This window comes from Helicoverpa zea, chromosome 3, assembly GCF_022581195.2.
Source record: "Helicoverpa zea isolate HzStark_Cry1AcR chromosome 3, ilHelZeax1.1, whole genome shotgun sequence".
Lineage (NCBI taxonomy): Eukaryota > Metazoa > Arthropoda > Insecta > Lepidoptera > Noctuidae > Helicoverpa > Helicoverpa zea.
This window is the reverse complement of record NC_061454.1, coordinates 4,532,550-4,555,117: the sequence shown is the minus strand read 5'-3', so window position 1 is coordinate 4,555,117 and position 22,568 is coordinate 4,532,550. Positions and strand designations below refer to the sequence as shown.

The 22,568-nt window shown below is 38.2% G+C and overlaps 4 protein-coding genes across 9 annotated transcripts; 2 read left to right on the top strand and 2 right to left on the bottom strand.

Moving 5' to 3' along the window:
- Window positions 1-1,862: 1,862 nt before the first annotated feature.
- On the top strand, window positions 1,863-4,625 carry LOC124645822. 5 transcript variants are annotated; one of them, XM_047185738.1, is made up of 6 exons: window positions 1,863-2,258; window positions 2,349-2,556; window positions 2,791-2,970; window positions 3,098-3,461; window positions 3,614-3,682; window positions 4,202-4,625. In XM_047185738.1, exons 2-6 carry the CDS (start codon window positions 2,356-2,358, stop codon window positions 4,351-4,353), a joined length of 966 nt encoding a protein of 321 aa, XP_047041694.1. In that variant the 5' UTR covers window positions 1,863-2,258; window positions 2,349-2,355; the 3' UTR covers window positions 4,354-4,625. The 5 variants fall into 5 exon arrangements, with proteins under 5 accessions (XP_047041694.1, XP_047041697.1, XP_047041695.1 ...); XM_047185741.1 differs by lacking the exon at window positions 2,791-2,970; XM_047185739.1 differs by having other exon boundaries at window positions 1,863-2,556; window positions 2,791-2,907.
- Window positions 4,626-4,753: 128 nt separating this feature from the next.
- On the bottom strand, window positions 4,754-7,972 carry LOC124645821 (putative nuclease HARBI1). Its single transcript, XM_047185735.1, has 6 exons — window positions 7,629-7,972; window positions 7,159-7,349; window positions 6,941-7,073; window positions 6,018-6,159; window positions 5,498-5,940; window positions 4,754-5,342 (listed from the first exon to the last, which is right to left on the bottom strand). The coding sequence occupies exons 1-5, from the start codon at window positions 7,854-7,856 to the stop codon at window positions 5,543-5,545; spliced, it is 1,092 nt and encodes a 363-aa protein (XP_047041691.1). The 5' UTR covers window positions 7,857-7,972; the 3' UTR covers window positions 4,754-5,342; window positions 5,498-5,542.
- Window positions 7,973-14,241: 6,269 nt separating this feature from the next.
- On the top strand, window positions 14,242-17,310 carry LOC124646283 (inactive peptidyl-prolyl cis-trans isomerase shutdown-like). 2 transcript variants are annotated; one of them, XM_047186400.1, is made up of 4 exons: window positions 14,242-14,407; window positions 14,826-15,129; window positions 15,492-15,691; window positions 15,835-17,310. In XM_047186400.1, exons 1-4 carry the CDS (start codon window positions 14,358-14,360, stop codon window positions 16,598-16,600), a joined length of 1,320 nt encoding a protein of 439 aa, XP_047042356.1. In that variant the 5' UTR covers window positions 14,242-14,357; the 3' UTR covers window positions 16,601-17,310. The 2 variants fall into 2 exon arrangements, with proteins under 2 accessions (XP_047042356.1, XP_047042357.1); XM_047186401.1 differs by having other exon boundaries at window positions 14,242-14,411.
- A 2,515-nt stretch (window positions 17,311-19,825) lies between these two features.
- Window positions 19,826-22,391, bottom strand: LOC124646027 (protein l(2)37Cc). Its single transcript, XM_047186042.1, has 5 exons — window positions 22,251-22,391; window positions 21,805-21,894; window positions 21,245-21,406; window positions 20,806-20,987; window positions 19,826-20,414 (listed from the first exon to the last, which is right to left on the bottom strand). Exons 2-5 carry the CDS (start codon window positions 21,890-21,892, stop codon window positions 20,022-20,024), a joined length of 825 nt encoding a protein of 274 aa, XP_047041998.1. The 5' UTR covers window positions 21,893-21,894; window positions 22,251-22,391; the 3' UTR covers window positions 19,826-20,021.
- Between the last annotated feature and the right edge of the window lie 177 nt (window positions 22,392-22,568).

The window sequence follows — 22,568 nt, the reverse complement described above, 5'->3', positions numbered from 1 at the left end:
GTTATAATTAGCTAACCTATGGAACGATATGTTGCAACAACCATAGGAATCATTTTTACAAGTATAAACGCAACACTTTTTCACCATTTTACTAGTTTAAATGGATTTAATACAAAAAATGATAAACAACATTTTAAATGCTGAATACGCGTGAAGCATATTGAGGACGTACCATACATAAACAACATAAAATTTTTGTTGTTTATGTTTTAAGAATAAATTAATGCGATTAAGAAGTCGTGGTGGCCTAGTGGGTAAAGGACCTACCTCTCAAGTATGACGGCCCGGGTTCGATCCCAGGTCAGGCAAGTACCAATGCAACTTTTCTAAGTTTGTATGTACTTTCTAAGTATATCTTAGACACCGTTGACTGTGTTTCGGATGGCACGTTAAGCTGTAGGTCCCGGCTGTCATTGAACATCCTTAGCAGTCGTTACGGGTAGTCAGAAGCCAGTAAGTCTGACACCAGTCTAACCAAGGGGTATCGGGTTGCCCGGGTAACTGGGTTGAGGAGGTCTGTAGCCTTATTCGCTAACTCCACTGACAGCTCGCAGATATCATCAATTGGTAAAGTGTACATCAGTAAATTGTCAAACAGCTATTTTCTTATTCGCTAACGCCAGTTACCAAATGAGATGACGTCATCAGCATCGACACAGGCTGATATCCACCATGACTCATTTTGACAGCGGTTTCTGTATCGATAAACGTTATATTGCGATTCCGTAAGCCCAGTGGACATCAAATTGATAGCCAATGTCATTTTTTGAAATACACTACAAATAGCAGTGTTTTATGCCTCATCACTGGGATGTCTATACTATATTGTTGCATTAGACATATTAGATTTCTCTAATTTTGCGATTCCAATAGAAATACAAACCCTGAGTCGTTTCCTTTATTTTTTGATAGTGTTATTTTTATTTGTATTATTTTAATTTGTTTTATCTTTCTTTGTGTGGAATAAAAATTTCGCGTGTATTTTTGCTGGCATTTGTGGAATAAGAGACAAAACGAAGTTTATCCAGAATCCAGAAACGTCGTATGCGAGATTGCAATAATTCTCTGGATTTACGGGAGAAGGAATTCATGGCAAATTTCCGTATCAACAAATCAAGGTTTCAGCGAGTTTCGGCAGAGTTACGTCCGTTTCTGCAACGTGCTCAACAAAACACTGCTGTTGCAATTGAGCTAAAAGTAAGAATTTATAACGTAAAAAGTTAAATAAATACCAATATTACATAATTTGATGTTACTAATTTGCAGCATGTCTCAACCTTCATTTAGTAAGTGAGGTAACCGATGCTCTCAATGTATGGGACGACCTACTCAAGTACGTAAAGTTACCTTCCTGTAGTGTACCAATTTTTGTTTTGCATGCAAAACATAGGAATCTACGTATCAAAATATTGTTTACGTTGTAAAATTTATAATAACTACAATACTCAGAATATTCTCAGTTAAAATATTGTTCAACCACACGGAATTTTAGACACCAAGTTCACACACAATAGAAAGCAAATACGCAAATACTGAATTTTACCGCCACAGATTGTTTTTAAACATATAACACGCTGAAAATAAAGCGTTCTCTCAAACGTAGTAATGTAATGCTAATAGGGTATTTCCTACTTAGCAGTATAATAGTCGATAAAAAAATAGAGTTGTCAAGTTGTCATCGTAGTTTTGGCATCAGCAACCGTGTAACGATATCCACCGATATCCACTTCATGCGATACAGAATACCAATGTTTTGAACTTATAGGTTGACATCAAAGTTCCGATGACAACTGAGGCCAGTTGACATCTGAGAATTCGAAAGTTAGCGAATAAGCCCAGATAGGCAGTCGCTTCTTGTAAAGCACTGTACCCTTATTCGCTAACTTTCGGATTTTCAGCTGTCAACTGGCCTCAGTTGTCAACCGAACTTTGATGTCAACTGACAATTCCAAAACATCGGTATTTAGTATCGCATGAAGTGGACATCAGTGGATATCTTTTCACGGTGCTTAACGTAAAAACTATGGTGACTAGCAGGGGTACTCTTGACAACTCTAGTTTTTATCGACTATTATACTGCTAAGGTGGAAATACCTTATTAGCATTACATTACTACGTTTGAGAGAACGCTTTATTTTCAACGTGTTATACATTTAAAAACAATCTGTCTCGGTAAAATTCAGTATTTGCTTTCTATTGTGTGTGAACTTGGTGTCTAAAGTTCCGTGTGGTTGAACAATATTTTAACTGAGAACATTGTGAGTATTGTAGTTATTGTGAATTAAACAACTTAAATTCCTGTTTTGCATGCAAAGCAATAATTGATACACCATTTTATTATTATTTAGGTTTAAAATGCCAGGACGCAGGAAAGTGTCACTGAGGCAAATGGAGCTGCTTCTAGAGTTTGCGCATTCCCATCGCGACATAGCGTTGGGCCGCTTTCCGCCAGGTCCTCAGGGAGTGCGGGACACTCGAGAAGCATGGCGGTCGATTTCGGTGGCACTTAACTGTGTCGGCAGCGGAGCCACTAAAACGCCGGACCAATGGCGCCGAGTACGTTTACTTCTTTATTTAAAAAACAGCACTTTAGCATGTTTGTATGGTGGCACGACTATATCTCATAATATTCACTTGCTTTTAATTTTGGATACTTACTTTGCATCTGTAAAACTTAATAGTAACTCATTGATAACTTTTTTTTATTTTGCTTTTTCTAAGTTTTTGTCACTGAATGAATGTAACATTGTTTGCATGTGTAACTAACCAGTAACTGTTTTTTTTGTCAAGTATTGGATAGAGTTCAAAGCAAAAACAAAAGGAAAAGCTGCAGACATGCGGAGGAGCACATCTGCGACTGGTGGAGGCCCTAACAGGCTGGTCCCTCTTAACTATATAGAGGAAAAGGTGCTGGCTTTGTTAGGCCCTGTTGTGGTTGAGGGATTGCCTGGTGTGCGCTTGCCCATTGATGTTAGTTTAATTTCATATAAATATAATTTAAGTTTTATTGTCATCCGCTTCATTGAAACTACTACTTTATTTGTCAGGATGTTATGTGGTTTCTTTACGCATATTGAAAAGAAAATTATTTCTTCAGATATTGTCACTTGGTGACCCACCAACTTCCCAGCCATCGATGTCTGGAGCTGTGGCTGTACACACCTCACAGCCTCCGGTGCCTCCTAAGCCCTCAACCTCTACTTATGATGAGCAGATAATGGAGGTTGAATGGCTTGACGACAGCCTTCTAGAGGGGACACAGCCTGTGGAGCAGATGCCTGCTGCAGAGGCTGTGGAGCAGATGCCTGCTGCAGAGGCTGTGGAGCAGACGCCTGCTGCAGAGGCTGTGGAGCAGACGCCTGCTGCAGAGGCTGCGGAGCAGACGCCTGCTGCAGAGGCTGTGGAGCAGATGCCTGCTGCAGGGGCTGTGGAGCCCACACTATCCAGTGAGGCTGCTATTAGTAAGTACTTCTTAATTAATAAATAAAAAACAGCTTTTTATTTTATTTTTACTAGGCCTAGCGATAAGCAAGTAGTAATTAGGTAGTAGTAATTGTATTGTAAGGTGTATTATCCTGTAGTTAAATCATTGTAATTATATATATTTTTCTAGGGAATTCTGAGAGAGATGGTCCACAATGTTCAACCCCGAGCCAGCGTCAACGACCACGACGAGCGAATGGTTAATAATTTTATTTCAATAACAAAAATTTTGATAATTTTACTACTACTATACTACTATTATATCGGGTGTGTCGTTCACAATCACATTAAATCATATCGCATATACTTTATGATATTCTATGGCGAATTGTAAAAAAAATAACCTAATCCATTCAGTGGTTTAACCACAGGAGTCATTTTTCGTTTTTATAATTTACAACATCATGTGTAAAGCAGAGATAAATTTAGGAGTATCGTATGTTTTGATCAGTTGACAGCTGTCAGGTTTCAAGGGAGAATTTCAATTGTTTGTAATGATTGTTTTATATGGTGTTCTAAGTTTTGCACATTTTTATTCCATTTACTTTGTTTGAAAAAATCATTTTTTTAGTTTTACGTATTTTTCTTTTTTCTTTGTGTTAATCGACATATATTAACCAGTATATTAACGCATTTCATTTAATGTGATTATGAACGACACACCCGATATATGCATGTAAGCCAAAAAGAAAAATAGTCACAAATATTATTTTTTCAGTTCGCAGAGAGGAGTCAATACCTCGTTGGGCCTATGACCTGGAATTGAGGAGAATAGAGGTGGAGACCCGACTCACAGAAGCAGTGGAGGGGATGCTTGGGGTTTTAAGAGACATTCGGGACGACTACCGCCGGCAAACAAACCGGGAATGATTACCTACTGCGTTGGTCTAGTTGTCGTTCCGAATGTTGCAAACAATGTATCCTCCGCGGCCCCCCCCTCTATCTTTTGGGTCCAATGTTTAAAAACGTCAGCGGTTTTACCCATGCCCATAGGACCCCTTGTAAGTGGATGTCTACACCCTACGTTGTGATTGTTAATTAGTTTTTATATTAAAAAAGATTTTAATTAGAATAATTATTATTAAGTGAAATTTTAAATAATGTTGTACCTTTTATTCTAAGAATAAATAGCGTTTATAAGACTTAACTAGTTTTATTTTAGGTACTTACCCTATTCATTTTACTAGGAGCTACTGCCTATCTTACCTGATCAACTCAGTTAAAACAAAACTCCTTGGTAAGACTGGTTATTGGTAATTCAAACTCAAACTAAAATTATATTTTATTTATTTAAAATAGGCGCATAAAAGTTCACAAGTAGAAAAGCTCTTGCGAAATGTCAAGCTAGTTGCACGGTTCCAAGGAGTGGGTCTCATGGAGAAGAACCGGCAAGAAACTCCATAGACACTCTTTTAAAAAAAATCAATTTTTTACAATAATTTTCATATAGTGCTAGTTATCCCTGAGAAAGTTATACAATGCAAGTGAAGCTAATGTATTGAATGAATAAATTATATAAAACTATTTTAATGCAACTATGTTAAGAGGAAATTAAATTATATAATTCAAATAATGTTACTTGGTAAGCCAAGTTTTGAAATAGGTACCGCATCCTGCGGCTCGTTCAGCTCGCCTTGGTGGGGAAGTGCTGGGAATCTTGCACCTCGCATGCCCGTGGTCGCCGGGGAAGCCACATGTGAAGAAAGAAAAAAAAATGAGTTATTTTAACGACAGTCATCCCAATCAAATAAAATGGTTTTAAGTAAATATTTAAACTTTAGTTCTTACACATAGTGTTGCCGAATGTCCCGATTTTCAGGGTTTTGGGTCTGGGTCTGGGGGCGCCTCGCGATTTGTACCTGAAAAAAATAAAAATATATATAAATTTAGGTAATCGATATAAAACTATACTTGCACTAATAGCGTAGAAAGCATTGATTAAACATTTAAAATTACACTATTTATCTTATATAGTTTTGAAAAATTTAATAAATAATTTTAAAGTATTACTCACTAAATAGATAAATATTCTTAAACCATTAATAATGCCAGGAAGAGTTTATAAATTAGTCCTGGTATTCCATAATCTTTGGACTAGAATATCTCTGGTCCTTGAATTATCTAGATTTGCTGCAGCTCTAATCTGTTGGGAGATTTGGCTCTGTTCCAAATAGTCAGACTCTTCACTCTCAGGCTCCGGCAGAGGAACATTGTGTATGTTTGCTATATTGTGTAGTACAACACATGCATTCACAATTTTAGCCACAGTCACTGGGTCATAGTGAAGAACCCTATGTGCTAATAAACAGCGCCAACGATTCTTTAATACACCTATGCAACGCTCAACGGTATTGCGAACTTTGCAATGCAGTGTGGTGTAATGTTCCTCTGGTGAACCGACAGCAGCCTCTAATATAGGTGTCATCATCCAAGGGCGTTGTGCATATCCAGAATCACCTGAAATTTCAGTAATATAAGTAAAATACCTGTTTTATTTGAAAATACTTGACAAATACAATCCAATATTTATATACCTAATAGCCAACAATGCTCCCCAGATCTTTCCAATCCTTCTAGGTGAGATTTAATGCAGCATTGGTTCCACACAAATGAATCATGTGATGCACCTCCATAGGATGCATCAACATGCAGTATTTGCAAATTCGCATCACAAATCTGCAATAGATAGGTATAACATACTGTACAGTCAGCCATCAGCGCAAGTGCCAAAACCAAACAACTTGACATGGATCTTTTATCATTGATCTTTTTTTGTAAATAATTGTCGTACAAATTCTGGTCTACGCTGCCCTATGCGTCGAATGGTAGATACCTACAATAAAGCATTTATTGATATTGACATTTTTGTATGCTCTAAGTCCAAATTTAAGAATGATGTAATGAAACTGTTATTGGAAGTTGAATTAAATTGAATTTATTTATTTTATACCTACATATTACTCTTTGATTATAATATTATTATCATTATATTGAATTGAATATGTACGATTATGATCTTGATGTTTAATATGACTTGATTTTGTGCTGTATTGTTTTAATGTTAAATTGGATTTTGTATAATTTTATTGTTTATTATTGTGATTATGATGGTGATTTGATTTTGTTTCGTTTTGCAGTACCTATTTTAATTAATTATTTATTTGTAATGTTTTAATACCATTGCTATGTATAGTATTTATTGAATTAATAATGCTCATTTGGTGGCACTCATTACCTAATATTTTTGTTAAAATGAGGATAATGCAGTGGGCCACAATATTGTTATCACTCACCCTTATTGTTAATTTATTAGTATGTATTGTATATTGTGGTTGTTAATTGTCCCTAAATAAATAAAATAAAAATCTTTTATACATATATGTTAAAAAGTATTGATTGATTATACAGTAAGAAAAAAAATTGTGATAGAACATTAAAAAATGTGTTTAATACTCACCAGCAAAACATTTAATGAATGATAATGTTTTCTATTAAAAAAAGCTTCTTCATGGTCAGTGGGCCTTATTATAGCAACATGGGTTCCATCAATGCACCCAATAACTCCTGGGAATCCAAATTTTTCCATAAACCTGAAAAATACATTATTTCATGTTTATTACATATAAGGTAGAAAACAATTACATATATGATTAAAATAATATATAGCTAACATACACTCTCATGGTGGATTCCCGTTCTTGTTGAGTGGAAGGAAACTTTATGTACTTGAGTAGCACGTCCCGTACATTGAGAGCATCGGTTACCTCATGTAGGCACCTACTAAATGTAGGTTGAGACATGTTGCAAATGAATGAGGAGCTTCGTTGGTATGATCCATTTGCATAAAAGTTTAGGACTGCCAATATCTACACATAACAAAATTTGATGTTAGGTACAAAGTTTATCATCATAATTATTAATATTACTCCATCATCATTTCAGTGTTTAAGAATAACATTATTAATTTACGTAATACTAGCTTCCACTCGCGGCTTTCTACATACTTACCAAATTTCAACCAAATCTGTCCAACCGTTTTTGCGTGATTGAGTAACAAACATACATCCATACTTACATTCTCACAAACTTTCATATTTATAAGTAGGATTGGTATTTATTCAACTTTTTAGGTTATAAATTCATACTTTTAGCTCAATTGCAACAGCAGTGTTTCGTTGAGCACGTTGCAGAAATGGACGTAACTCTGCCAAAACTTGCTGAAACCCTGATTTGTTGACACGGAAATTTGCCATGAATTCCTTCTCCGGTAAATCCAGAGAATTGTTGCAATCCCGCAGTCGACGTTTCTGGATTCTGGACAAACTTCGTTTTCTCTCTTCGTCCGCAAATGCCAGCAAAAATGCACGCGACATTCTGTAACACAAAAAAGATAAAACAAATTAAAATAATACAATTAAAAATAACACTATTAAAAAAGGAACGACTCAGGGTTTATATTTCTATCGTATTCGCAAAATTAGAGAAATCTTATATGTCTGATGCAACAATAGAGTATAGACATCCCAGTGATGATTACCAAAATCGGGCATAAAACACTGCTATTTGTAGTGTATTTAAAAAAATGTCAGTGGCTGTCAATTTGATGTCCACTCATTGCCCGCTGGGCTTACGAAATCGCAATTTAACGTTCATCGATACAGAAACAGCTGTCAAAATGATCTACGGTGGACATCAGACGCTGTCGGTGCTCATGACGTCATCGCAGTTGGTAACTGGCGTTAGCAAATAAGAAAATAGCGGTTTGACAGTTTACCGATGTATACTTTACCAAATGATGATAACTGCGAGCTGTCAGTGGAGTTAGCGAATAAGGCCCCTGGTACTCGCTAGCTGGTAGCTGAATCCGGTTAGACTGGAAGCCGACCCCAACATGATTGGGAAAAGGCTCGGAGGATGTATAAATTACTGCGATTGTTATTATTTTGTCGAACTATAATTGTTGGAATAAGATAAAAAAACATTATTATTTTTTATGTTGGCTTGTAAGAGCGAGACGCGCGGCCCCCGTTATTTTCGCGCGACCGCGTAAGCGATCGGGCGCAGAAATAATGGCTGCGCAAGTAATAAAGTGTACACAGTGCAATATAGTGATTAATGAGTTATTATGTTTTACACAAAACAAAATAGACGTTATGGACGAAGAAAGTTTAATAAGAATAATAGTGAGTGCGTTTTCTGGCGCAGAAATAAATGAGGCCAAAAACCTGCTGTTCAATTCGGTTTCTACTACTACCCGCAATATCTCGAGACGTAAGAACAAGGAGCAAAAGGATATCGAAGATATCATATGCCTATTCAAGAGCACTGATCCTGATAAAACGCCAATCTTCGTAGCTAGGGAGTTGCAAAAATTACCGCCGGTAACATTCGACCATGTCGACGTAACGAGATTGTTAAAAGATATCGTTCTATTGCAATCAGAAATCAGGAATATAAAAGAAACTTATGCTACGATTAATTATGTTAATGAATTAAAGACCAATGGCGATGCTGGATGTAATCAGTCCATAAACAAGAATTGTGATTTGTCGTCACAACAATTACAAAATGTAATATTTACGCAAGATTTATGCGTCGAGCGCGCTTTGAGTGACAACGGCGTGACCTTGAACGAAGAAGCGCGGCGCGCGAGCCAGGAGGTCCCGCCCCCAAGCGCAGGTGTTTGCGCAAAAGTACAAAATTTGTCTACTGCGCATGCACGTGCAGATGTTGATGTATTAAAGGCAACCAATATTATTTCGAAAGAACAAAATATTATAAAACAAAATTTAAATGAAAATGTATCGCAGGACGTATTATGTACTGATGTTTATAATAAAAATAAGATGTCTATGGCGGATATGGTTCGTCAAGGTGGCGCCTGGAAGGTGGCAGATCCTGATCAGGAATGGAAGGAGTTTCAGCGGCGCAAACTACGAAATAGACAAGACGGAGTTAAGGGCAAGGCAGCCATCGGGCCAGATGATAAATTTAAGCCGGCTGAAATAAAAATATCCTTATTTTTGACTAATGTACATAAGGATACTTCTGAGGATGATGTTGCCGAGTATATAAAGTCCAAAACAAAACAAAAGATATCTCTACAAAAGATTAATATGAAAACAGAAAAACCATATAATGCTTATAAAATAATTGTAAATAGAAATGCATTAGATATATTTTTAAATAACGAAATCTGGCCCGACGGAGTCATCTGTCGGCGATTCAGACCTTATAGATCTATCGTGCAGAACGGAGAACAGATTTAATATTGATTATGGATATATACGACACGAAATTCATATCGTTCAATTGTAAAAATGTAAAACGATCAGTTGATGGAATCAAGGAACTGTGCGTTTTCGCTGATATCATAGCCTTACAAGAAACGTGGCTTATGCCACATGATTTACCTTTTCTTGATACCATTCACGTGGACTTTGGCAGTACCGGTACATCGGCGGTAGACACAACAGCTGGCATCGTGAGAGGCAGGCCGTATGGCGGGGTGGCGCTGTTGTGGCGCAAGTCAGTGTTTCAGAATGTGTCAGTGATACCCTGTGTAAATCCGCGAATCGCAGCAATCCGTATTTCGTTAAATGATCGATCTGTGTTAGTGTTAAGTGTATATATGCCCGTCGACTGCAGTGAGAACTTACCCGAGTTCACGGACTGTTTAGGCGCAATTAGTGCAATCATACAGGATAGCAATGTAGAATCAGTATTTGTATTGGGGGATTTTAACGCACATCCCGGTGAACGTTTTTGTGATGAGCTCCTAAGTTTTTCACGTGAGCAAAGGTGGATTTGTGCGGATTTAAATCATCACAATTTGCAAGGTACTTTTACTTTCATTAGCGAAGCACATAATAGTAAAAGATGGTTAGACCACTGTATTGTTACTCAGGCAGCTGCCATTTGTATTACTGATATTTATGTGAAACATTATATATATTGGTCTGATCACTATCCACTAGTTATTAAGTGTAATTTAAATATAGTGTTGCATAAAACTCAAGTTAAAACATCACCCTGTAATAAAATACAGTGGGGTAATAGAAATAGATCTCAAATTAATATGTACCAAAATGTATGTAATTCTAAGTTAAAGTATATTGATTTTCCGATAGAGTTTCAGTATTGTAGTGGTAAGCATTGTAATTTATATAGTCATAAGCAACTTATTGATAAAATGTATAAAAATATAGTAGATATTTTATGTAGGGCTGCCCGTTCCTCTTATGTAGTGAATAAGGGTAGACGTAAAAAGCTGCTGGCAGGATGGAATAAGCATGTAAGCGAGGCTTACAAGAATGCTAGGCTAAAGTTCAACATTTGGGCATCCAGTGGTAAACCAACTAACTCGGAAACTTTTACTGACATGACTCAGGCACGTAAAGAATTTAAAGGTAAATTAAAGTGGTGTCAGAATCACCAGGAACAAATTAAGATGGATATCTTAGCCAAACACCATTCTAAGTCAGATTTTAAAAACTTTTGGAAATGTACCAAGAATAGCAATACTAAGCCTAGTATTCCTGTAAGTATTGATGGAGTTTCTAGTCCCAAGGAAATAGCCAACATGTTCAAAACCTATTATTCCATTAAGTCTCCGCTGGGGCCGCCATGCCGGGAGATTGATGCCTGTCATTCTGACATTTCTACCATCATACTTGCAAAAGATGTTCAAATTGCCATAAGAAAGATGACAGGAGGTAAATCCCCCGGTCATGACGGGCTCAGTGTTGAACATCTGAGATACGCTGGCATCCATCTGCCTCGAGTGCTTGCCATGTTTTATAATCTATGCATAAGTCACGGATACCTTCCTCATGGACTGATGCAGACGCTGGTGGTACCAATAGCTAAGAACAGGACAGGAGACATGGCAGACAAGACCAATTATAGACCAATTTCCCTGGCGACCATCATTGCCAAGGTACTTGACAGTGTGCTCAACTCTCATTTCACCAAATACATTCAGTTGCACGACGCTCAGTTCGGATTCCGACCTGGGTTGTCCACTGAGGCAGCTGTATTTAGTTTGAAACACACTGTCAAGTATTATACGGATAGACGAACACCCTCTATGCCTGTTTCCTGGATCTGAGTAAGGCATTCGATCTAGTCGCGTATGATGTGTTGTGGGAGAAGCTTGCCGGGACGGGAGTGCCGCCAGAGTTGGCATCAGTCCTTAGGTACTGGTATCTCCACCAGGAGAATCGTGTGAAGTGGGCGGGTGAACTTTCGGATCCGAGCAGGTTGGAGTGTGGGGTGCGGCAGGGGGGTTTGAGCTCACCCTTACTCTTCAACCTGTACGTAAACGCCCTGGTTGAGGAGCTCAGCGGCATGCATGTCGGCTGCTACATTGATGGTGTTTGTTGTAACAACTTCAGCTACGCGGACGACATGGTGCTGCTGGCCCCCTCAATCGGAGCTCTCCGGAAGTTGCTTGCAGTTTGTGAGTCTTTTGTCACTTCACATGGTCTTACATATAATGTAAAAAAGACAGTGTATATGGCTTTTAAATCGGGTCCCAAAAGTCCACCAGTACAACCACTTTACCTAAATGGTGAAGCCTTAACAAGAGTGTGCCAATTTAAATACCTTGGACATTGGGTCACCGACGATTTAAAAGATGACGTCGATATGGAAAGGGAACGCAGAGCATTGTCAGTTCGGGCGAATATGTTGGCGCGCAGATTCTCCCGTTGTACAGACGCAGTCAAAATTACATTATTCAAAGCGTACTGTACCTCACTGTACACGGGAGCTCTGTGGGCTAACTATACTCAGAGAACATACAATGCTCTGCGGGTCCAATTTAATAACGCGTTCAGGGCGCTGTTGCGGCTTCCACGTTTCTGTAGCGCATCAGCCATGTTTGCTGATGCACACACAGATGGCTTTGCAGCAATATGGCGTAAAAAGACCGCATCCTTCATCAGTCGGTTGCGTGGAAGTCGCCACAGCATCTTGAGTGCTATAGCAAGTAGACACGACTGCCCGCTTACGTGGAAATTAGTGCAGAGGACTAAGTCCCTGCTTACTATTATATATTAATTGTATTGTTTGTGTACCTAATGTATGGATCTCAGTTATCTGAATAAAGAAGTTTATTATTATTATTTATTTGTATGTCTCTAACCGACCACGGGACTACAGAGTCCCGGATTTTTGGAAGGCGAACGTGGGGCCGAAGCCAACACGCTGAAGCCCTTTTGAGACAACTTTAATGAAATGGTAACACAAAACCGACGATTATCCCTGTATACACTATAGAAATGTACCCAAGGACAATCCCCGGTTCTGTGCTAAACTATTGCTAACTATGGATGAAAACTACTTAGGCTATTGTGATGGGATGCTAATGGACTAGGAATGGGGAAACTACGGGAACTATGGCACCTACCGATGACAATGTATTAAATACATGTTAAAATGGCAGGTGGAGACTCGCCAACTCACTTACTGGGCCCCCGGGAATCAGTCACTGAAAAGCAACAAGAGGGCAACAGGGACATGAGCGGCTGAGAAGGGTGAGGATACCTCGGCGGACTTTAAACGCAGATCACGCGCTCCCTGTGGGTCCAGCATCACCGGCCCACTCGCCACTTACCACGAGGCACCTACCCTCCGAGCAGGACTAACCTTGCTCTAGCGACTCCACTCTGACCGGCCGATGAAGGCAAGCCAAGAGGCGGGAGACCTATCCCCCGTCATGCTTCACTCCGGCAAGCCGGAGATGGGGGACAGTATACTCTCCCTGGAGCACTCGGATATATAGCCCCGCGGGGTCGCTACTCCCCGTCATCCGCCTCAGATGCCCTGCGGGGCTTATTATTATTTTTGTATGTCTCTACCAGACCTCGGGACTATAGAGTCCCGGATTTTTGGGAGGCGAACGTGGGGCCGAAGCCAACACGCTGAAGCCCTTTTGAGACAATTTTAATGAAATGGCGACACAAAACCGACGATTATCCCCGTATACACTATAGAAATGTACCCAAGGACAATCCCCGGTTCTGTGCTAAACTATTGCTAACTATGGATGAAAACTACTTGGGCTATTGTGATGGGATGCTAGTGGATTAGGAATGGGGAAACTACGGGAAATATGGCACCTGCCGATAACAATGCAATAAATACACGTAAAAATGGCAGGTGGAGACTCGCCAACTCACTTACTGGGCCCTCGGGAATCAGTCACTGAATAGCAACAAGAGGGCAACAGGTACATGAGCGGCTGAAGGGTGAGGATACCTCGGCGGACTTTAAACGCAGATCACGCGCTCCCTGTGGGTCCAGCATCACCGGCCCACTCGCCACTTACCACGAGGTACCTACCCTCCGAGTGGGCTGCTAACCCTGCTCTAGCGACTCCACTCTGACCGGCCGATGAAGGCAAGCCAAGAGGCGGGAGACCTATCCCCCGTCATGCTTCACTCCGGTAGGCCGGAGATGGAGGACAGTATACTCTCCCTGGAGCACTCGGATATATAGCCCCGCGGGGTCGCTACTCCCCGTCATCCGCCTCAGATGCCCTTTATTACTTTCCATCCTTCTCGGCTCGGATTTGCCTCTGTATATTGTGCAACCAAATTAGTACCTTATTGCGTTGGAATAGAGTTCATTTTCGTAATTATATATTTTGACAGTGCGCAATCTTGTTTGGTTATACTACATCTATGGTGTTAATACACTTGTGTTTGTGATACCTATAATGTCATTCATTACTTACCACAGAGTACATTCATGCGCGGCTGTCAGTTGAACTCGGTGTTTATTTTTTGTTTGTTGTTTTTTAATTTATCATTTAACAAACCGAAAATACATTAAAATATTCACTGTTTCGACAACACATCGCCATAAAAATGAGCTCACAATCCTTGAGTTTCATGTTAGAAGATGGTCTTAATCTGGGGTAAGTAGGTATCATTTAGTACGTACCCTCTATGAATTATATTTCTTGTGTATAATATACTTATTTATAATTTTTAGATGGTAACCAACCTACTTTAAATAATTTGTCCGTTTTTATCCAATATGGAACCACTCGACAAATTTCATTTTTTACTTTTTTTGAAGAATACTAATGTGAAAGTGGTCTAAATTCTTATACAAAATTTTAATATACCTTCTTTCCAAGGGGGAAATCATGTGGTTCTTTTTTGTATAAGAATTTAGACCACTTTTACATTAGTATTCTTCAAAAAAAGTAAAAAATGAAATTTGTTGAGTGGTTCCATTTTGCATAAAAACGGACATTTAATACTAAAATCCACAAAAGGTGCCAAGAATGTAAGAAAATTAATAGTTAATTAAAGATTGTTTCATTTCAGGGATGTGGTAACTACTGGCTCTATTCTGCAAATAAACCAAGACTATGATGAATACGATTTAACATCGGAACGAAGAAATGACGAAGCCCTGAAGATTGATGTCCTTGGCCAACCAGTAGAAAACTTTGCAGTGTTTGCTGAAAAACTTGTAGCCATTGACAAAAATGATTATGTGAAAAAGAAAATAATTGAAGAAGGAGGTGGTCAACCTCTTCATGAAGGTTGCACTGTTTCTATTGCTTATTCTGGATACTGGGAAAATGCTCTAGAACCATTTGATATAGTGCCAATAAAGAAGCCTATGGTAAGTTGGAGCAAAAATAATTCAACTGGACTTTTCTATACTAATATTATAAAGAGGAAAACTTTGTTTGTTTGTTTGGTTGTAATGAATAGGCTCAAAAGCTACTGGACAGTTTTTAAAAATTCTTTCACCATTCGAAAGCTACATTATCCACAAGTAACATAGGCTATATTTTATCCCGGTACGGGCAGTAACTCCCACGGGACGCGGGTGAAGCCGCAGGAAAACGGCTAGTCTTACATATAGTAGTATGATTTCAGTCTTTTATTTATTTGTAATAATTTGATACTTTATTTATTTTTATTCAATTAAATAAATTATACAAAGTTATGTAGTATGTTTTTTATATATTCTTATTTCAGGAAGTGGACCTGAAGGATAATGGGTTGTTACCTGGCCTGGAGATGGCTGTAAACTCAATGTTGGTGGGTGAAACATCAGTTTTTCTTCTCTCATACAAAGTAATGTATGGTGACTTGGGGGTTCCACCAAGAATCAAACCTAAAGCTGACTGCGTATTTTATATTAAAGTTGTTAGGAGCATCATAACTCCCCAAAAAGGGTAGGTGGTAAATCATTTACTTGCAGTAGCAAAGTCTCATCAAGTTGTGTAATTATGTTGGTTATGACATCTAATTTGTGATATCCTACTATAATCACACTTATTTTTTTTCTAGAAATTAATATAATGTTTGACTATTACAGGAAAATTAACTTCTCAGAAGCAAACATGTTCCAAAGAGTTGAGCATGAAGTCAAACTGCTATTAAGCTCAGGAATCACATTGTTTCATACAAATAATTATACAGCAGCCATTCAATTATTCCGGAAAGCCATCAACATGCTCCACAAATGCCGTCTTGCTGATGAAAACGAAGAGAGGCGGCAAGAAAAATTGTTAAAAAAATTGTATATTAACTTGGTTGTTTGTTACAACAATGTGAAGCAACCACTGAAGGCTTGCACTGCCTGTAATGAGCTGAATAGACTGAAAAGTCTTTGGAACAATCCAAAGGCTCTATATCAAAATGCTAAAGCTTTAAAGATGATTGGTGAATATGAATCAGCCATCAAAAGACTCCAGAGAGCTAAGGAATTAAAACCTGACAATGAAGAAATGATAGCAGCAGAATATGATTTGTTGATGAAAGCATGGAATGATAGTAAAGAGTCAAAGAAAAAAACTGAACTCTTACAACAGGCTGAAGATGAATTTAAAAAGGAAGTTGATGAATTGATTAGTAACTTCAAAAGTAATGATAGTGAACATCAGTTGATAATACCATCGAGCTTCAGTCCAGATCAAATTGCATATTTCAGGGAAGTTTGTATCAGGGAAAATTTGTTTATCAGTAAACATGATAAGAGCGAAGGACCATGTAAGGATGAAAAACCATCTAATAAAGAAAATTCGTTTGAAATTGTGATGCAGAAAACTACTTTGGGATCAAGTAGTAATTTTGTTGGTTAGGTATCTTGAGACTGTTTATTTAGTATTATTAGGCCTATTGATTTCTGACACTCACGAGAATATTAGACATTTAAACAAAACTACTTTTACGGATTTTATCACAGGATTTTTGGCAGACTGACTGCCCATGGCCATGGATGCTGTAAAGGATCCGAAACGTCGGGATTAAATAATCTATACTAATATTATAAAACTGAAGAGTTTGTTTGTTTGAACGCTAATCTCAGGAACTGCTGGTCCGATTTGAAAATTTCTTTCAGTGTTAGATAGCCCATTCATCGAGGAAGGCTATAGGCTACTTTTTATCCCAGTACGGGAAGTAGTTACCACGGGATGCGGGTGAAACCGCTGGCAGAAGCTAGTACCTATAAATATAACCGTGATAGCATCCATAAAAGTAGTTTTATTTAAATGTTATTAGGCCTCTTGTCACATGTTTTGTTTCCGAAAAATATACCATACGTAGGCAAGGTGGTTCATATTGTGGTTGGCAAGGCAAGGTGGTTACATTAGAAACATGCCATGAGTAAGGCATCGCATTTTTTAACTGCGCCGCAAGTGCCGTTATTTAGCCGTAAATTCAAAAGGGTATAAATATAATAACCACCATAAAATGCTTTGATACCCTTAGTTTTGTAACCAAAAATATCTACTTAACACCAGAAAAATAAAGTCTAAAAATATAATAGTACCAGCTATTTTAGTCACGGCTCCACTTTAAATTGTATTCGACCACCAAATTTTGTAAATGATCACCAAATCTCGTCAAGATCACCAAATCTTGACGACCAAATTTTTTTTTTTTTTTTTTTTTATTTTTTTTTCCTCAATCCTGCTTAGCACAGCAATCTGTTTTTCCACATTTAGCTGTTATTTTCTTTGACCTCAGCCTGAGTGTGTCTTTAATTTAAAGAGGGGTCCATTGACTTCACTCTTTATAATGTTGGAAAACGGTTTTTGAGGGAGGGAACACTGTTTCTCCTCAGTCTTGAGTGCTGAACGCTGCCAGTGCCTGTTAGTTTAGTAGCTGAGGCATTTACATGTTTCGATAACTTGGTCTGATACTTGGAACTTCTGATGGAGATTTCTTGTTTCACCGTATTAAGATTTAGATCTCGTAAAATATATTTATTGCTGATGCATTTAGGTATGTTATACATGCACCTAATGCTCTTGGTTTGGAATCTTTCCAAGATATCAATATTGCTGCTGGATGCTGTGCCCCATAGTTCGATGCCGTACGTCCATACTGGCTTGAGGATTGCTTTGTAGATTAGCATTTTGCTTTCATTAGACAGTTGGGATTTTTTGCCTACCAACCAATACAAGCTTCGGAATTTTGTATCCAGTTGCTTCCGCTTAGTCCAGATGTGACTTTTCCATGTCAGTCTCCTATCTAAGTGCATACCGAGATACTTGACGTTGTCAGAGTGCGGTATTTGCTCTCCGTTAAGGGTAACTGGTGGGCAATCGCCTTTTCTAAGAGTGAAGGTGACATGGACCGATTTACTGTTGTTTGCCTTTATTCTCCATAACCCTAGCCATTCTTCAATTTCTATGAGATGCCTTTGTAGCGTTGCTGATGCGGATGCAGCCTCGGTGTTCACCGATAATATAGCAGTATCATCTGCATACGTGGCTATCATAGTATCTTCTTTTATTGGTATATCAGCAGTAAATATGAGGTGTAGAACTGGGCCTAAAATACTGCCCTGTGGGACTCCTGAGCTAATGTCATATAGCTCTGATGTTTCATTTTGAACTTTTACCTCAAAGCACCTTTTATTTAAGTAGCTTGCCAAAATGGAGTAGAATGAGTGTGGTAGCTGATTTTTTATTTTGTAAAGAAGACCCATGTGCCAAACCCTATCAAAGGCCTGACTTATGTCCAAGAAAACTGCTGAACAAAACTGCTTGTTTTCAATAGTTTGGCTTATGGTGTTTGATATTCTGTGCACCTGTTCTATAGTACCATGTTTCTGTCTAAAGCCAAATTGGTGTTCTGGGAGAATTTCTTCTAAGTGGGCGTACATTCTGTTGAGTATTATTTGCTCAAAAAGTTTACCCAAGAGAGGGAGGAGACTAATAGGTCTGTATGATAAGGTTTCCTCTACTGGTTTGCCCGGTTTAGGCACCATTACCACCTGTGCTATCTTCCACTGGGATGGGAAATGGCTCAGTCTTAGGCATGAATTAAAGAGCATCACCAGAAACATTATGCCCTTCTTCGGGAGGTTCTTTATTAGGGTCGAATCAATTTGATCATACCCTGGCGCTTTTCCAGTGGGTAGTGATATAATTTCTCTAGAAATTTCTTTAGGGGTTGCTGCTCTTAGTGGTAGGCATAATTGGTTGGGTGATTGAAGGACGACCAAATTAATGTATTATTTTGGCCTAAATAAATCACTGTGATTGCCATAAAATGCGAGTTTCATTTTGGTGATCATTTACTATTTTTGTCTGCTATTTGTTACTATATCTGGTGGTCAGTTAAACATAAGCCAATAAAAAATAGCCACGACAGACCAGAGAACCACGTGCCGCGTATAAGAGCTCATCCTAACTAATATTATAAATGTGAAAGTCTGTCTGTCTTTTCTTCTCGCCTAAACTACTGAAACGATTTGTGTGAAATTTGGTACAGACATAGTTTGGAACTTGAGAAAGGACATATGATAGTTTTTATTACAAAAAAATATAAAAATAAATCTATTGGTCAAACCAAAAATCTGCCGGAAATCACTATTCCATGCGAACGAAGCCGCGGGCAAAAGCTATAAGTATGGGCGCAGGGTGAGACAACAATCTAACTGTAGATAATAAGTAAACTACTCGGTGGAAGCCCCAAAATCCAGTGAACTTACGCTTCCAGTCCTAAGGACAGGTTTTAGAGATCGAACCTTAACTATAAGTAATGTGATACATACTATTAAAATAAATTTGAGGACTAATCCGTTGTTTTATTTGCTATGCGGCCTAGAGCTAAGCACTTTTAAAGTAAAAAATATGTTTGAAGATGAGATAGGTGGGACTGTCCCTGCAGGGGGATTTAATATGCCTACATGCCGCTGTGGTGTTGTGGGTACAATATGTAACCACTCCAAAATTCTTGGTACTCACTATAATAACTAAGAGGATTCTGTCTGAATAAAAACATTTTTTTATAGAATTCATTCAAGGTCCTTCATGTGGTGACTGAATTTTAATGGAAATAAAATAATTTTGTCAACAAAATTATAGTTTAATGCGTAATTACAATTTTTCATAAAACTAATATGGACTACTATCTATTGGCGCAACCATACCATTGTCTCAACAAATGCAACATTCTTATACATTATAGTTTTGTAAATACAAATGCATTTTACAGAACCAACCCCGATTTATATAGAACACGTTCCAGCGTTGTTTTTAACCAAGATTAGTTCTGTGTGGGAAGATTTAAGAGAACATTTTGTCCTTGCGGTAAGTAAGTAACATTGCGAGATTTAGATAGTTGGTAGGCGATGTCTTCAGCAGCTTCGATACGTCGGAGCTCGACTAGACCTTCACCAGCCTGGCCGAAGGATTTGGCGAGTAGGACAGCGGCTTGGGCGTCACCCTCAGCAGCAATAACGGCCGCCTTCTTTTGTTGTTCAGCTTTTTCTACGAGGAATCTCGCCTTCTCAGCTTCTTGTTGAGCGACCTGCTTCAATTCGACGGCCTGTGTGAACTCCTTGCCGAAGGTCAAATGTGTAATTGAAATGTCGTCCAGGATAAGGCCGAACTGCGCTGCTCTCTCAGTCAAACTCTCGTTGACTTTCTGTGATACAACCTGTGAAACAAAATTAGGTTTTGTTATGTAGAGATAGGTAAATCATTTTGTAATGAAATGATAAGTTGCATAGAGCTGTCATCCGTTTTTATTTCTTAGCATCGCAAGAAATAAACTTAGATTCGTCACCATTCCCTCAAGCAAGTTCTCGTTCGGCGTAAACGGCTGGTGACGGGCTAACATAGGGCAGCAGGGAGGTAAAAGATCTTAGCCATAATATTATTACAAACTTTGGGCTCAACTATTAAACAAAATCATTCCTTGATCCAGATTGGACGGCTGAAGAACATGGCCACTTAACCCATAGTAAAGACGATTGATTGTCTTGTAACGCAGTTAATAGAAAATCAGTTTTTCTGGAATATTTTAGGCACTAACAGAAATATCTTACCTCTCTCTGTGTGATAAGCTCTCCAGCATCAAACTGTGCGACCACAGCCTTCAGGACCTCAGAAGTGATGGAAGGCAGTACTCGCTCATCATAGTCAATACCGAGGATGGTATAAATCTTTGGGAGCTGGTCAGGGATCGGTCTGAACAGGATACGGAGAGTAATGTTCACATTTTGAAGATCTGAAACATGTACAAGTGCATATTTAGAAAAATCATATTACACACTACCATGATAAATGTGAGAATATAGATATTTTTTACTCTTTCATGTGAAGCCTGAATAGATTTTGATGAAACTTAAGAGAAATAAACTTAATACATCAGAATAAAGATTAAACTACTCAAAAGCGGTGAATAATCCTCATACTGAAAGCTACATGTGGAAAGAACTTAAAAGCTTTAAAGTATTCATTTTAAATGATTGAGTTAAAAATTACCTTTGCTTCCAGTAACGGTGGGAACGTTTCTAGGGCGGGATCTGATGTCGAAAATGATTGGTCTCTGCACCCATGGAACAAAGAAGTGGGTGCCTTCACCAACCACCAAGTTTTTCACACCAGCAAATCTGTCGAAAATCACAGCCCTGTGGCCACCATCAACTGAAAATTTACAAAATAAATGAATATCTATTCAAAAGTTAGTGTTCTGTATTAAGTGCTAGTTTGTATAAACTGCATGTGGGACCATTTTCTACTGTTGAGAAACATAACTGCTTGTATAACGCTAATGAAACAATAGAAAATCAATCATGTCTTGCATATATCTGAACTCTGATATACAACAGGTTAATAGCCAATTTTTTACTGCCATAGTATATGACTTTTATGAGTTAATCTGTGATACTTGGAATGTCATGGTAGTGTATGTAAATCTTAAGGATACAATATGTACTCCAGCTGTCAATAAATATTCTCATGGACATTGGTGATGATGATGAGACATCAATTTTTTGAAGACCCACTGACCTATCATACCAACAGAATAAGAAGATATTTACCATTATAGAGAGCAGAGTTGACGACTCCTCCAACGAGCGCCACACCCAGGCCCACTTGTCCAATTCGGTTGAAGAGCTGAGCAGCCATTTCTAGAATAAACAAATTAACATTCTACAATAAGCTGGTAACTAATTGTTTTATTCAAATAGTGCGATTATCGCTTGCGGCATCACGGGCACTATTGCAGCATCGAAATGTCATTAACATCATACAAGCTCCGAATGAAACAGACCTCGCCAAAATATATTCAACACTTATAAATTGATATAATAGCCGCTCATTTACAATATTATACAGTACTAAACTTCGACAGGCAAAGGAATTCAGTAATAAACCCAAAAATTATCTAATTCCACGATATGTTATCTAACCTCAAAATATGCTTCGGGAGGCGAGTATATTTTTTTATGTTTTTACCAAGAATTACGTCTTCAAAATAACTCACCTTTGTACTTTTACTGTTTATATATCAATACTGATTTGATATTAATTATAATTTAGTAAATTTCGGTCTCAAATTCTATCTAAAACCAGCAAGACCAACCACAGATAAAAACAAGATTATAAATATCGTGCTACGTTTTGTTCACTATAGAAGTAACGGAACGTTAAAAATTAATAGAGAGCCTTATCAACAAAATAAGAGGCACAGAATTATACTGATACAAATAGTTATCGACTTTTTATTTAAAAAGAACTCAACACACACATTAAGACAGTCCTTGGGTTTAATGGGTGTTTTTTTTTTCTACACATGAAACAA

Coding starts and splice junctions, on each gene's coding strand:
- LOC124645822 (XM_047185738.1), top strand. CDS start 2,356: ATGCCAGGACGCAGGAAAGTGTCACTGAGGCAAATGGAGCTGCTTCTA. Junction 2,557..2,790: donor CGCCGGACCAATGGCGCCGA/GTACGTTTACTT, acceptor TTTTTTGTCAAG/TATTGGATAGAGTTCAAAGC. Junction 2,971..3,097: donor GTGTGCGCTTGCCCATTGAT/GTTAGTTTAATT, acceptor TTATTTCTTCAG/ATATTGTCACTTGGTGACCC.
- LOC124645821 (XM_047185735.1), bottom strand. CDS start 7,856: ATGTCGCGTGCATTTTTGCTGGCATTTGCGGACGAAGAGAGAAAACGA. Junction 7,350..7,628: donor CTGTTGCAATTGAGCTAAAA/GTATGAATTTAT, acceptor TGTTATGTGTAG/ATATTGGCAGTCCTAAACTT. Junction 5,941..6,017: donor GGAGCATTGTTGGCTATTAG/GTATATAAATAT, acceptor CTGAAATTTCAG/GTGATTCTGGATATGCACAA.
- LOC124646283 (XM_047186400.1), top strand. CDS start 14,358: ATGAGCTCACAATCCTTGAGTTTCATGTTAGAAGATGGTCTTAATCTG. Junction 14,408..14,825: donor GAAGATGGTCTTAATCTGGG/GTAAGTAGGTAT, acceptor GTTTCATTTCAG/GGATGTGGTAACTACTGGCT. Junction 15,692..15,834: donor ATCATAACTCCCCAAAAAGG/GTAGGTGGTAAA, acceptor TGACTATTACAG/GAAAATTAACTTCTCAGAAG.
- LOC124646027 (XM_047186042.1), bottom strand. CDS start 21,892: ATGGCTGCTCAGCTCTTCAACCGAATTGGACAAGTGGGCCTGGGTGTG. Junction 21,407..21,804: donor CAACTCTGCTCTCTATAATG/GTAAATATCTTC, acceptor GTAAATTTTCAG/TTGATGGTGGCCACAGGGCT. Junction 20,988..21,244: donor CACCGTTACTGGAAGCAAAG/GTAATTTTTAAC, acceptor TACATGTTTCAG/ATCTTCAAAATGTGAACATT.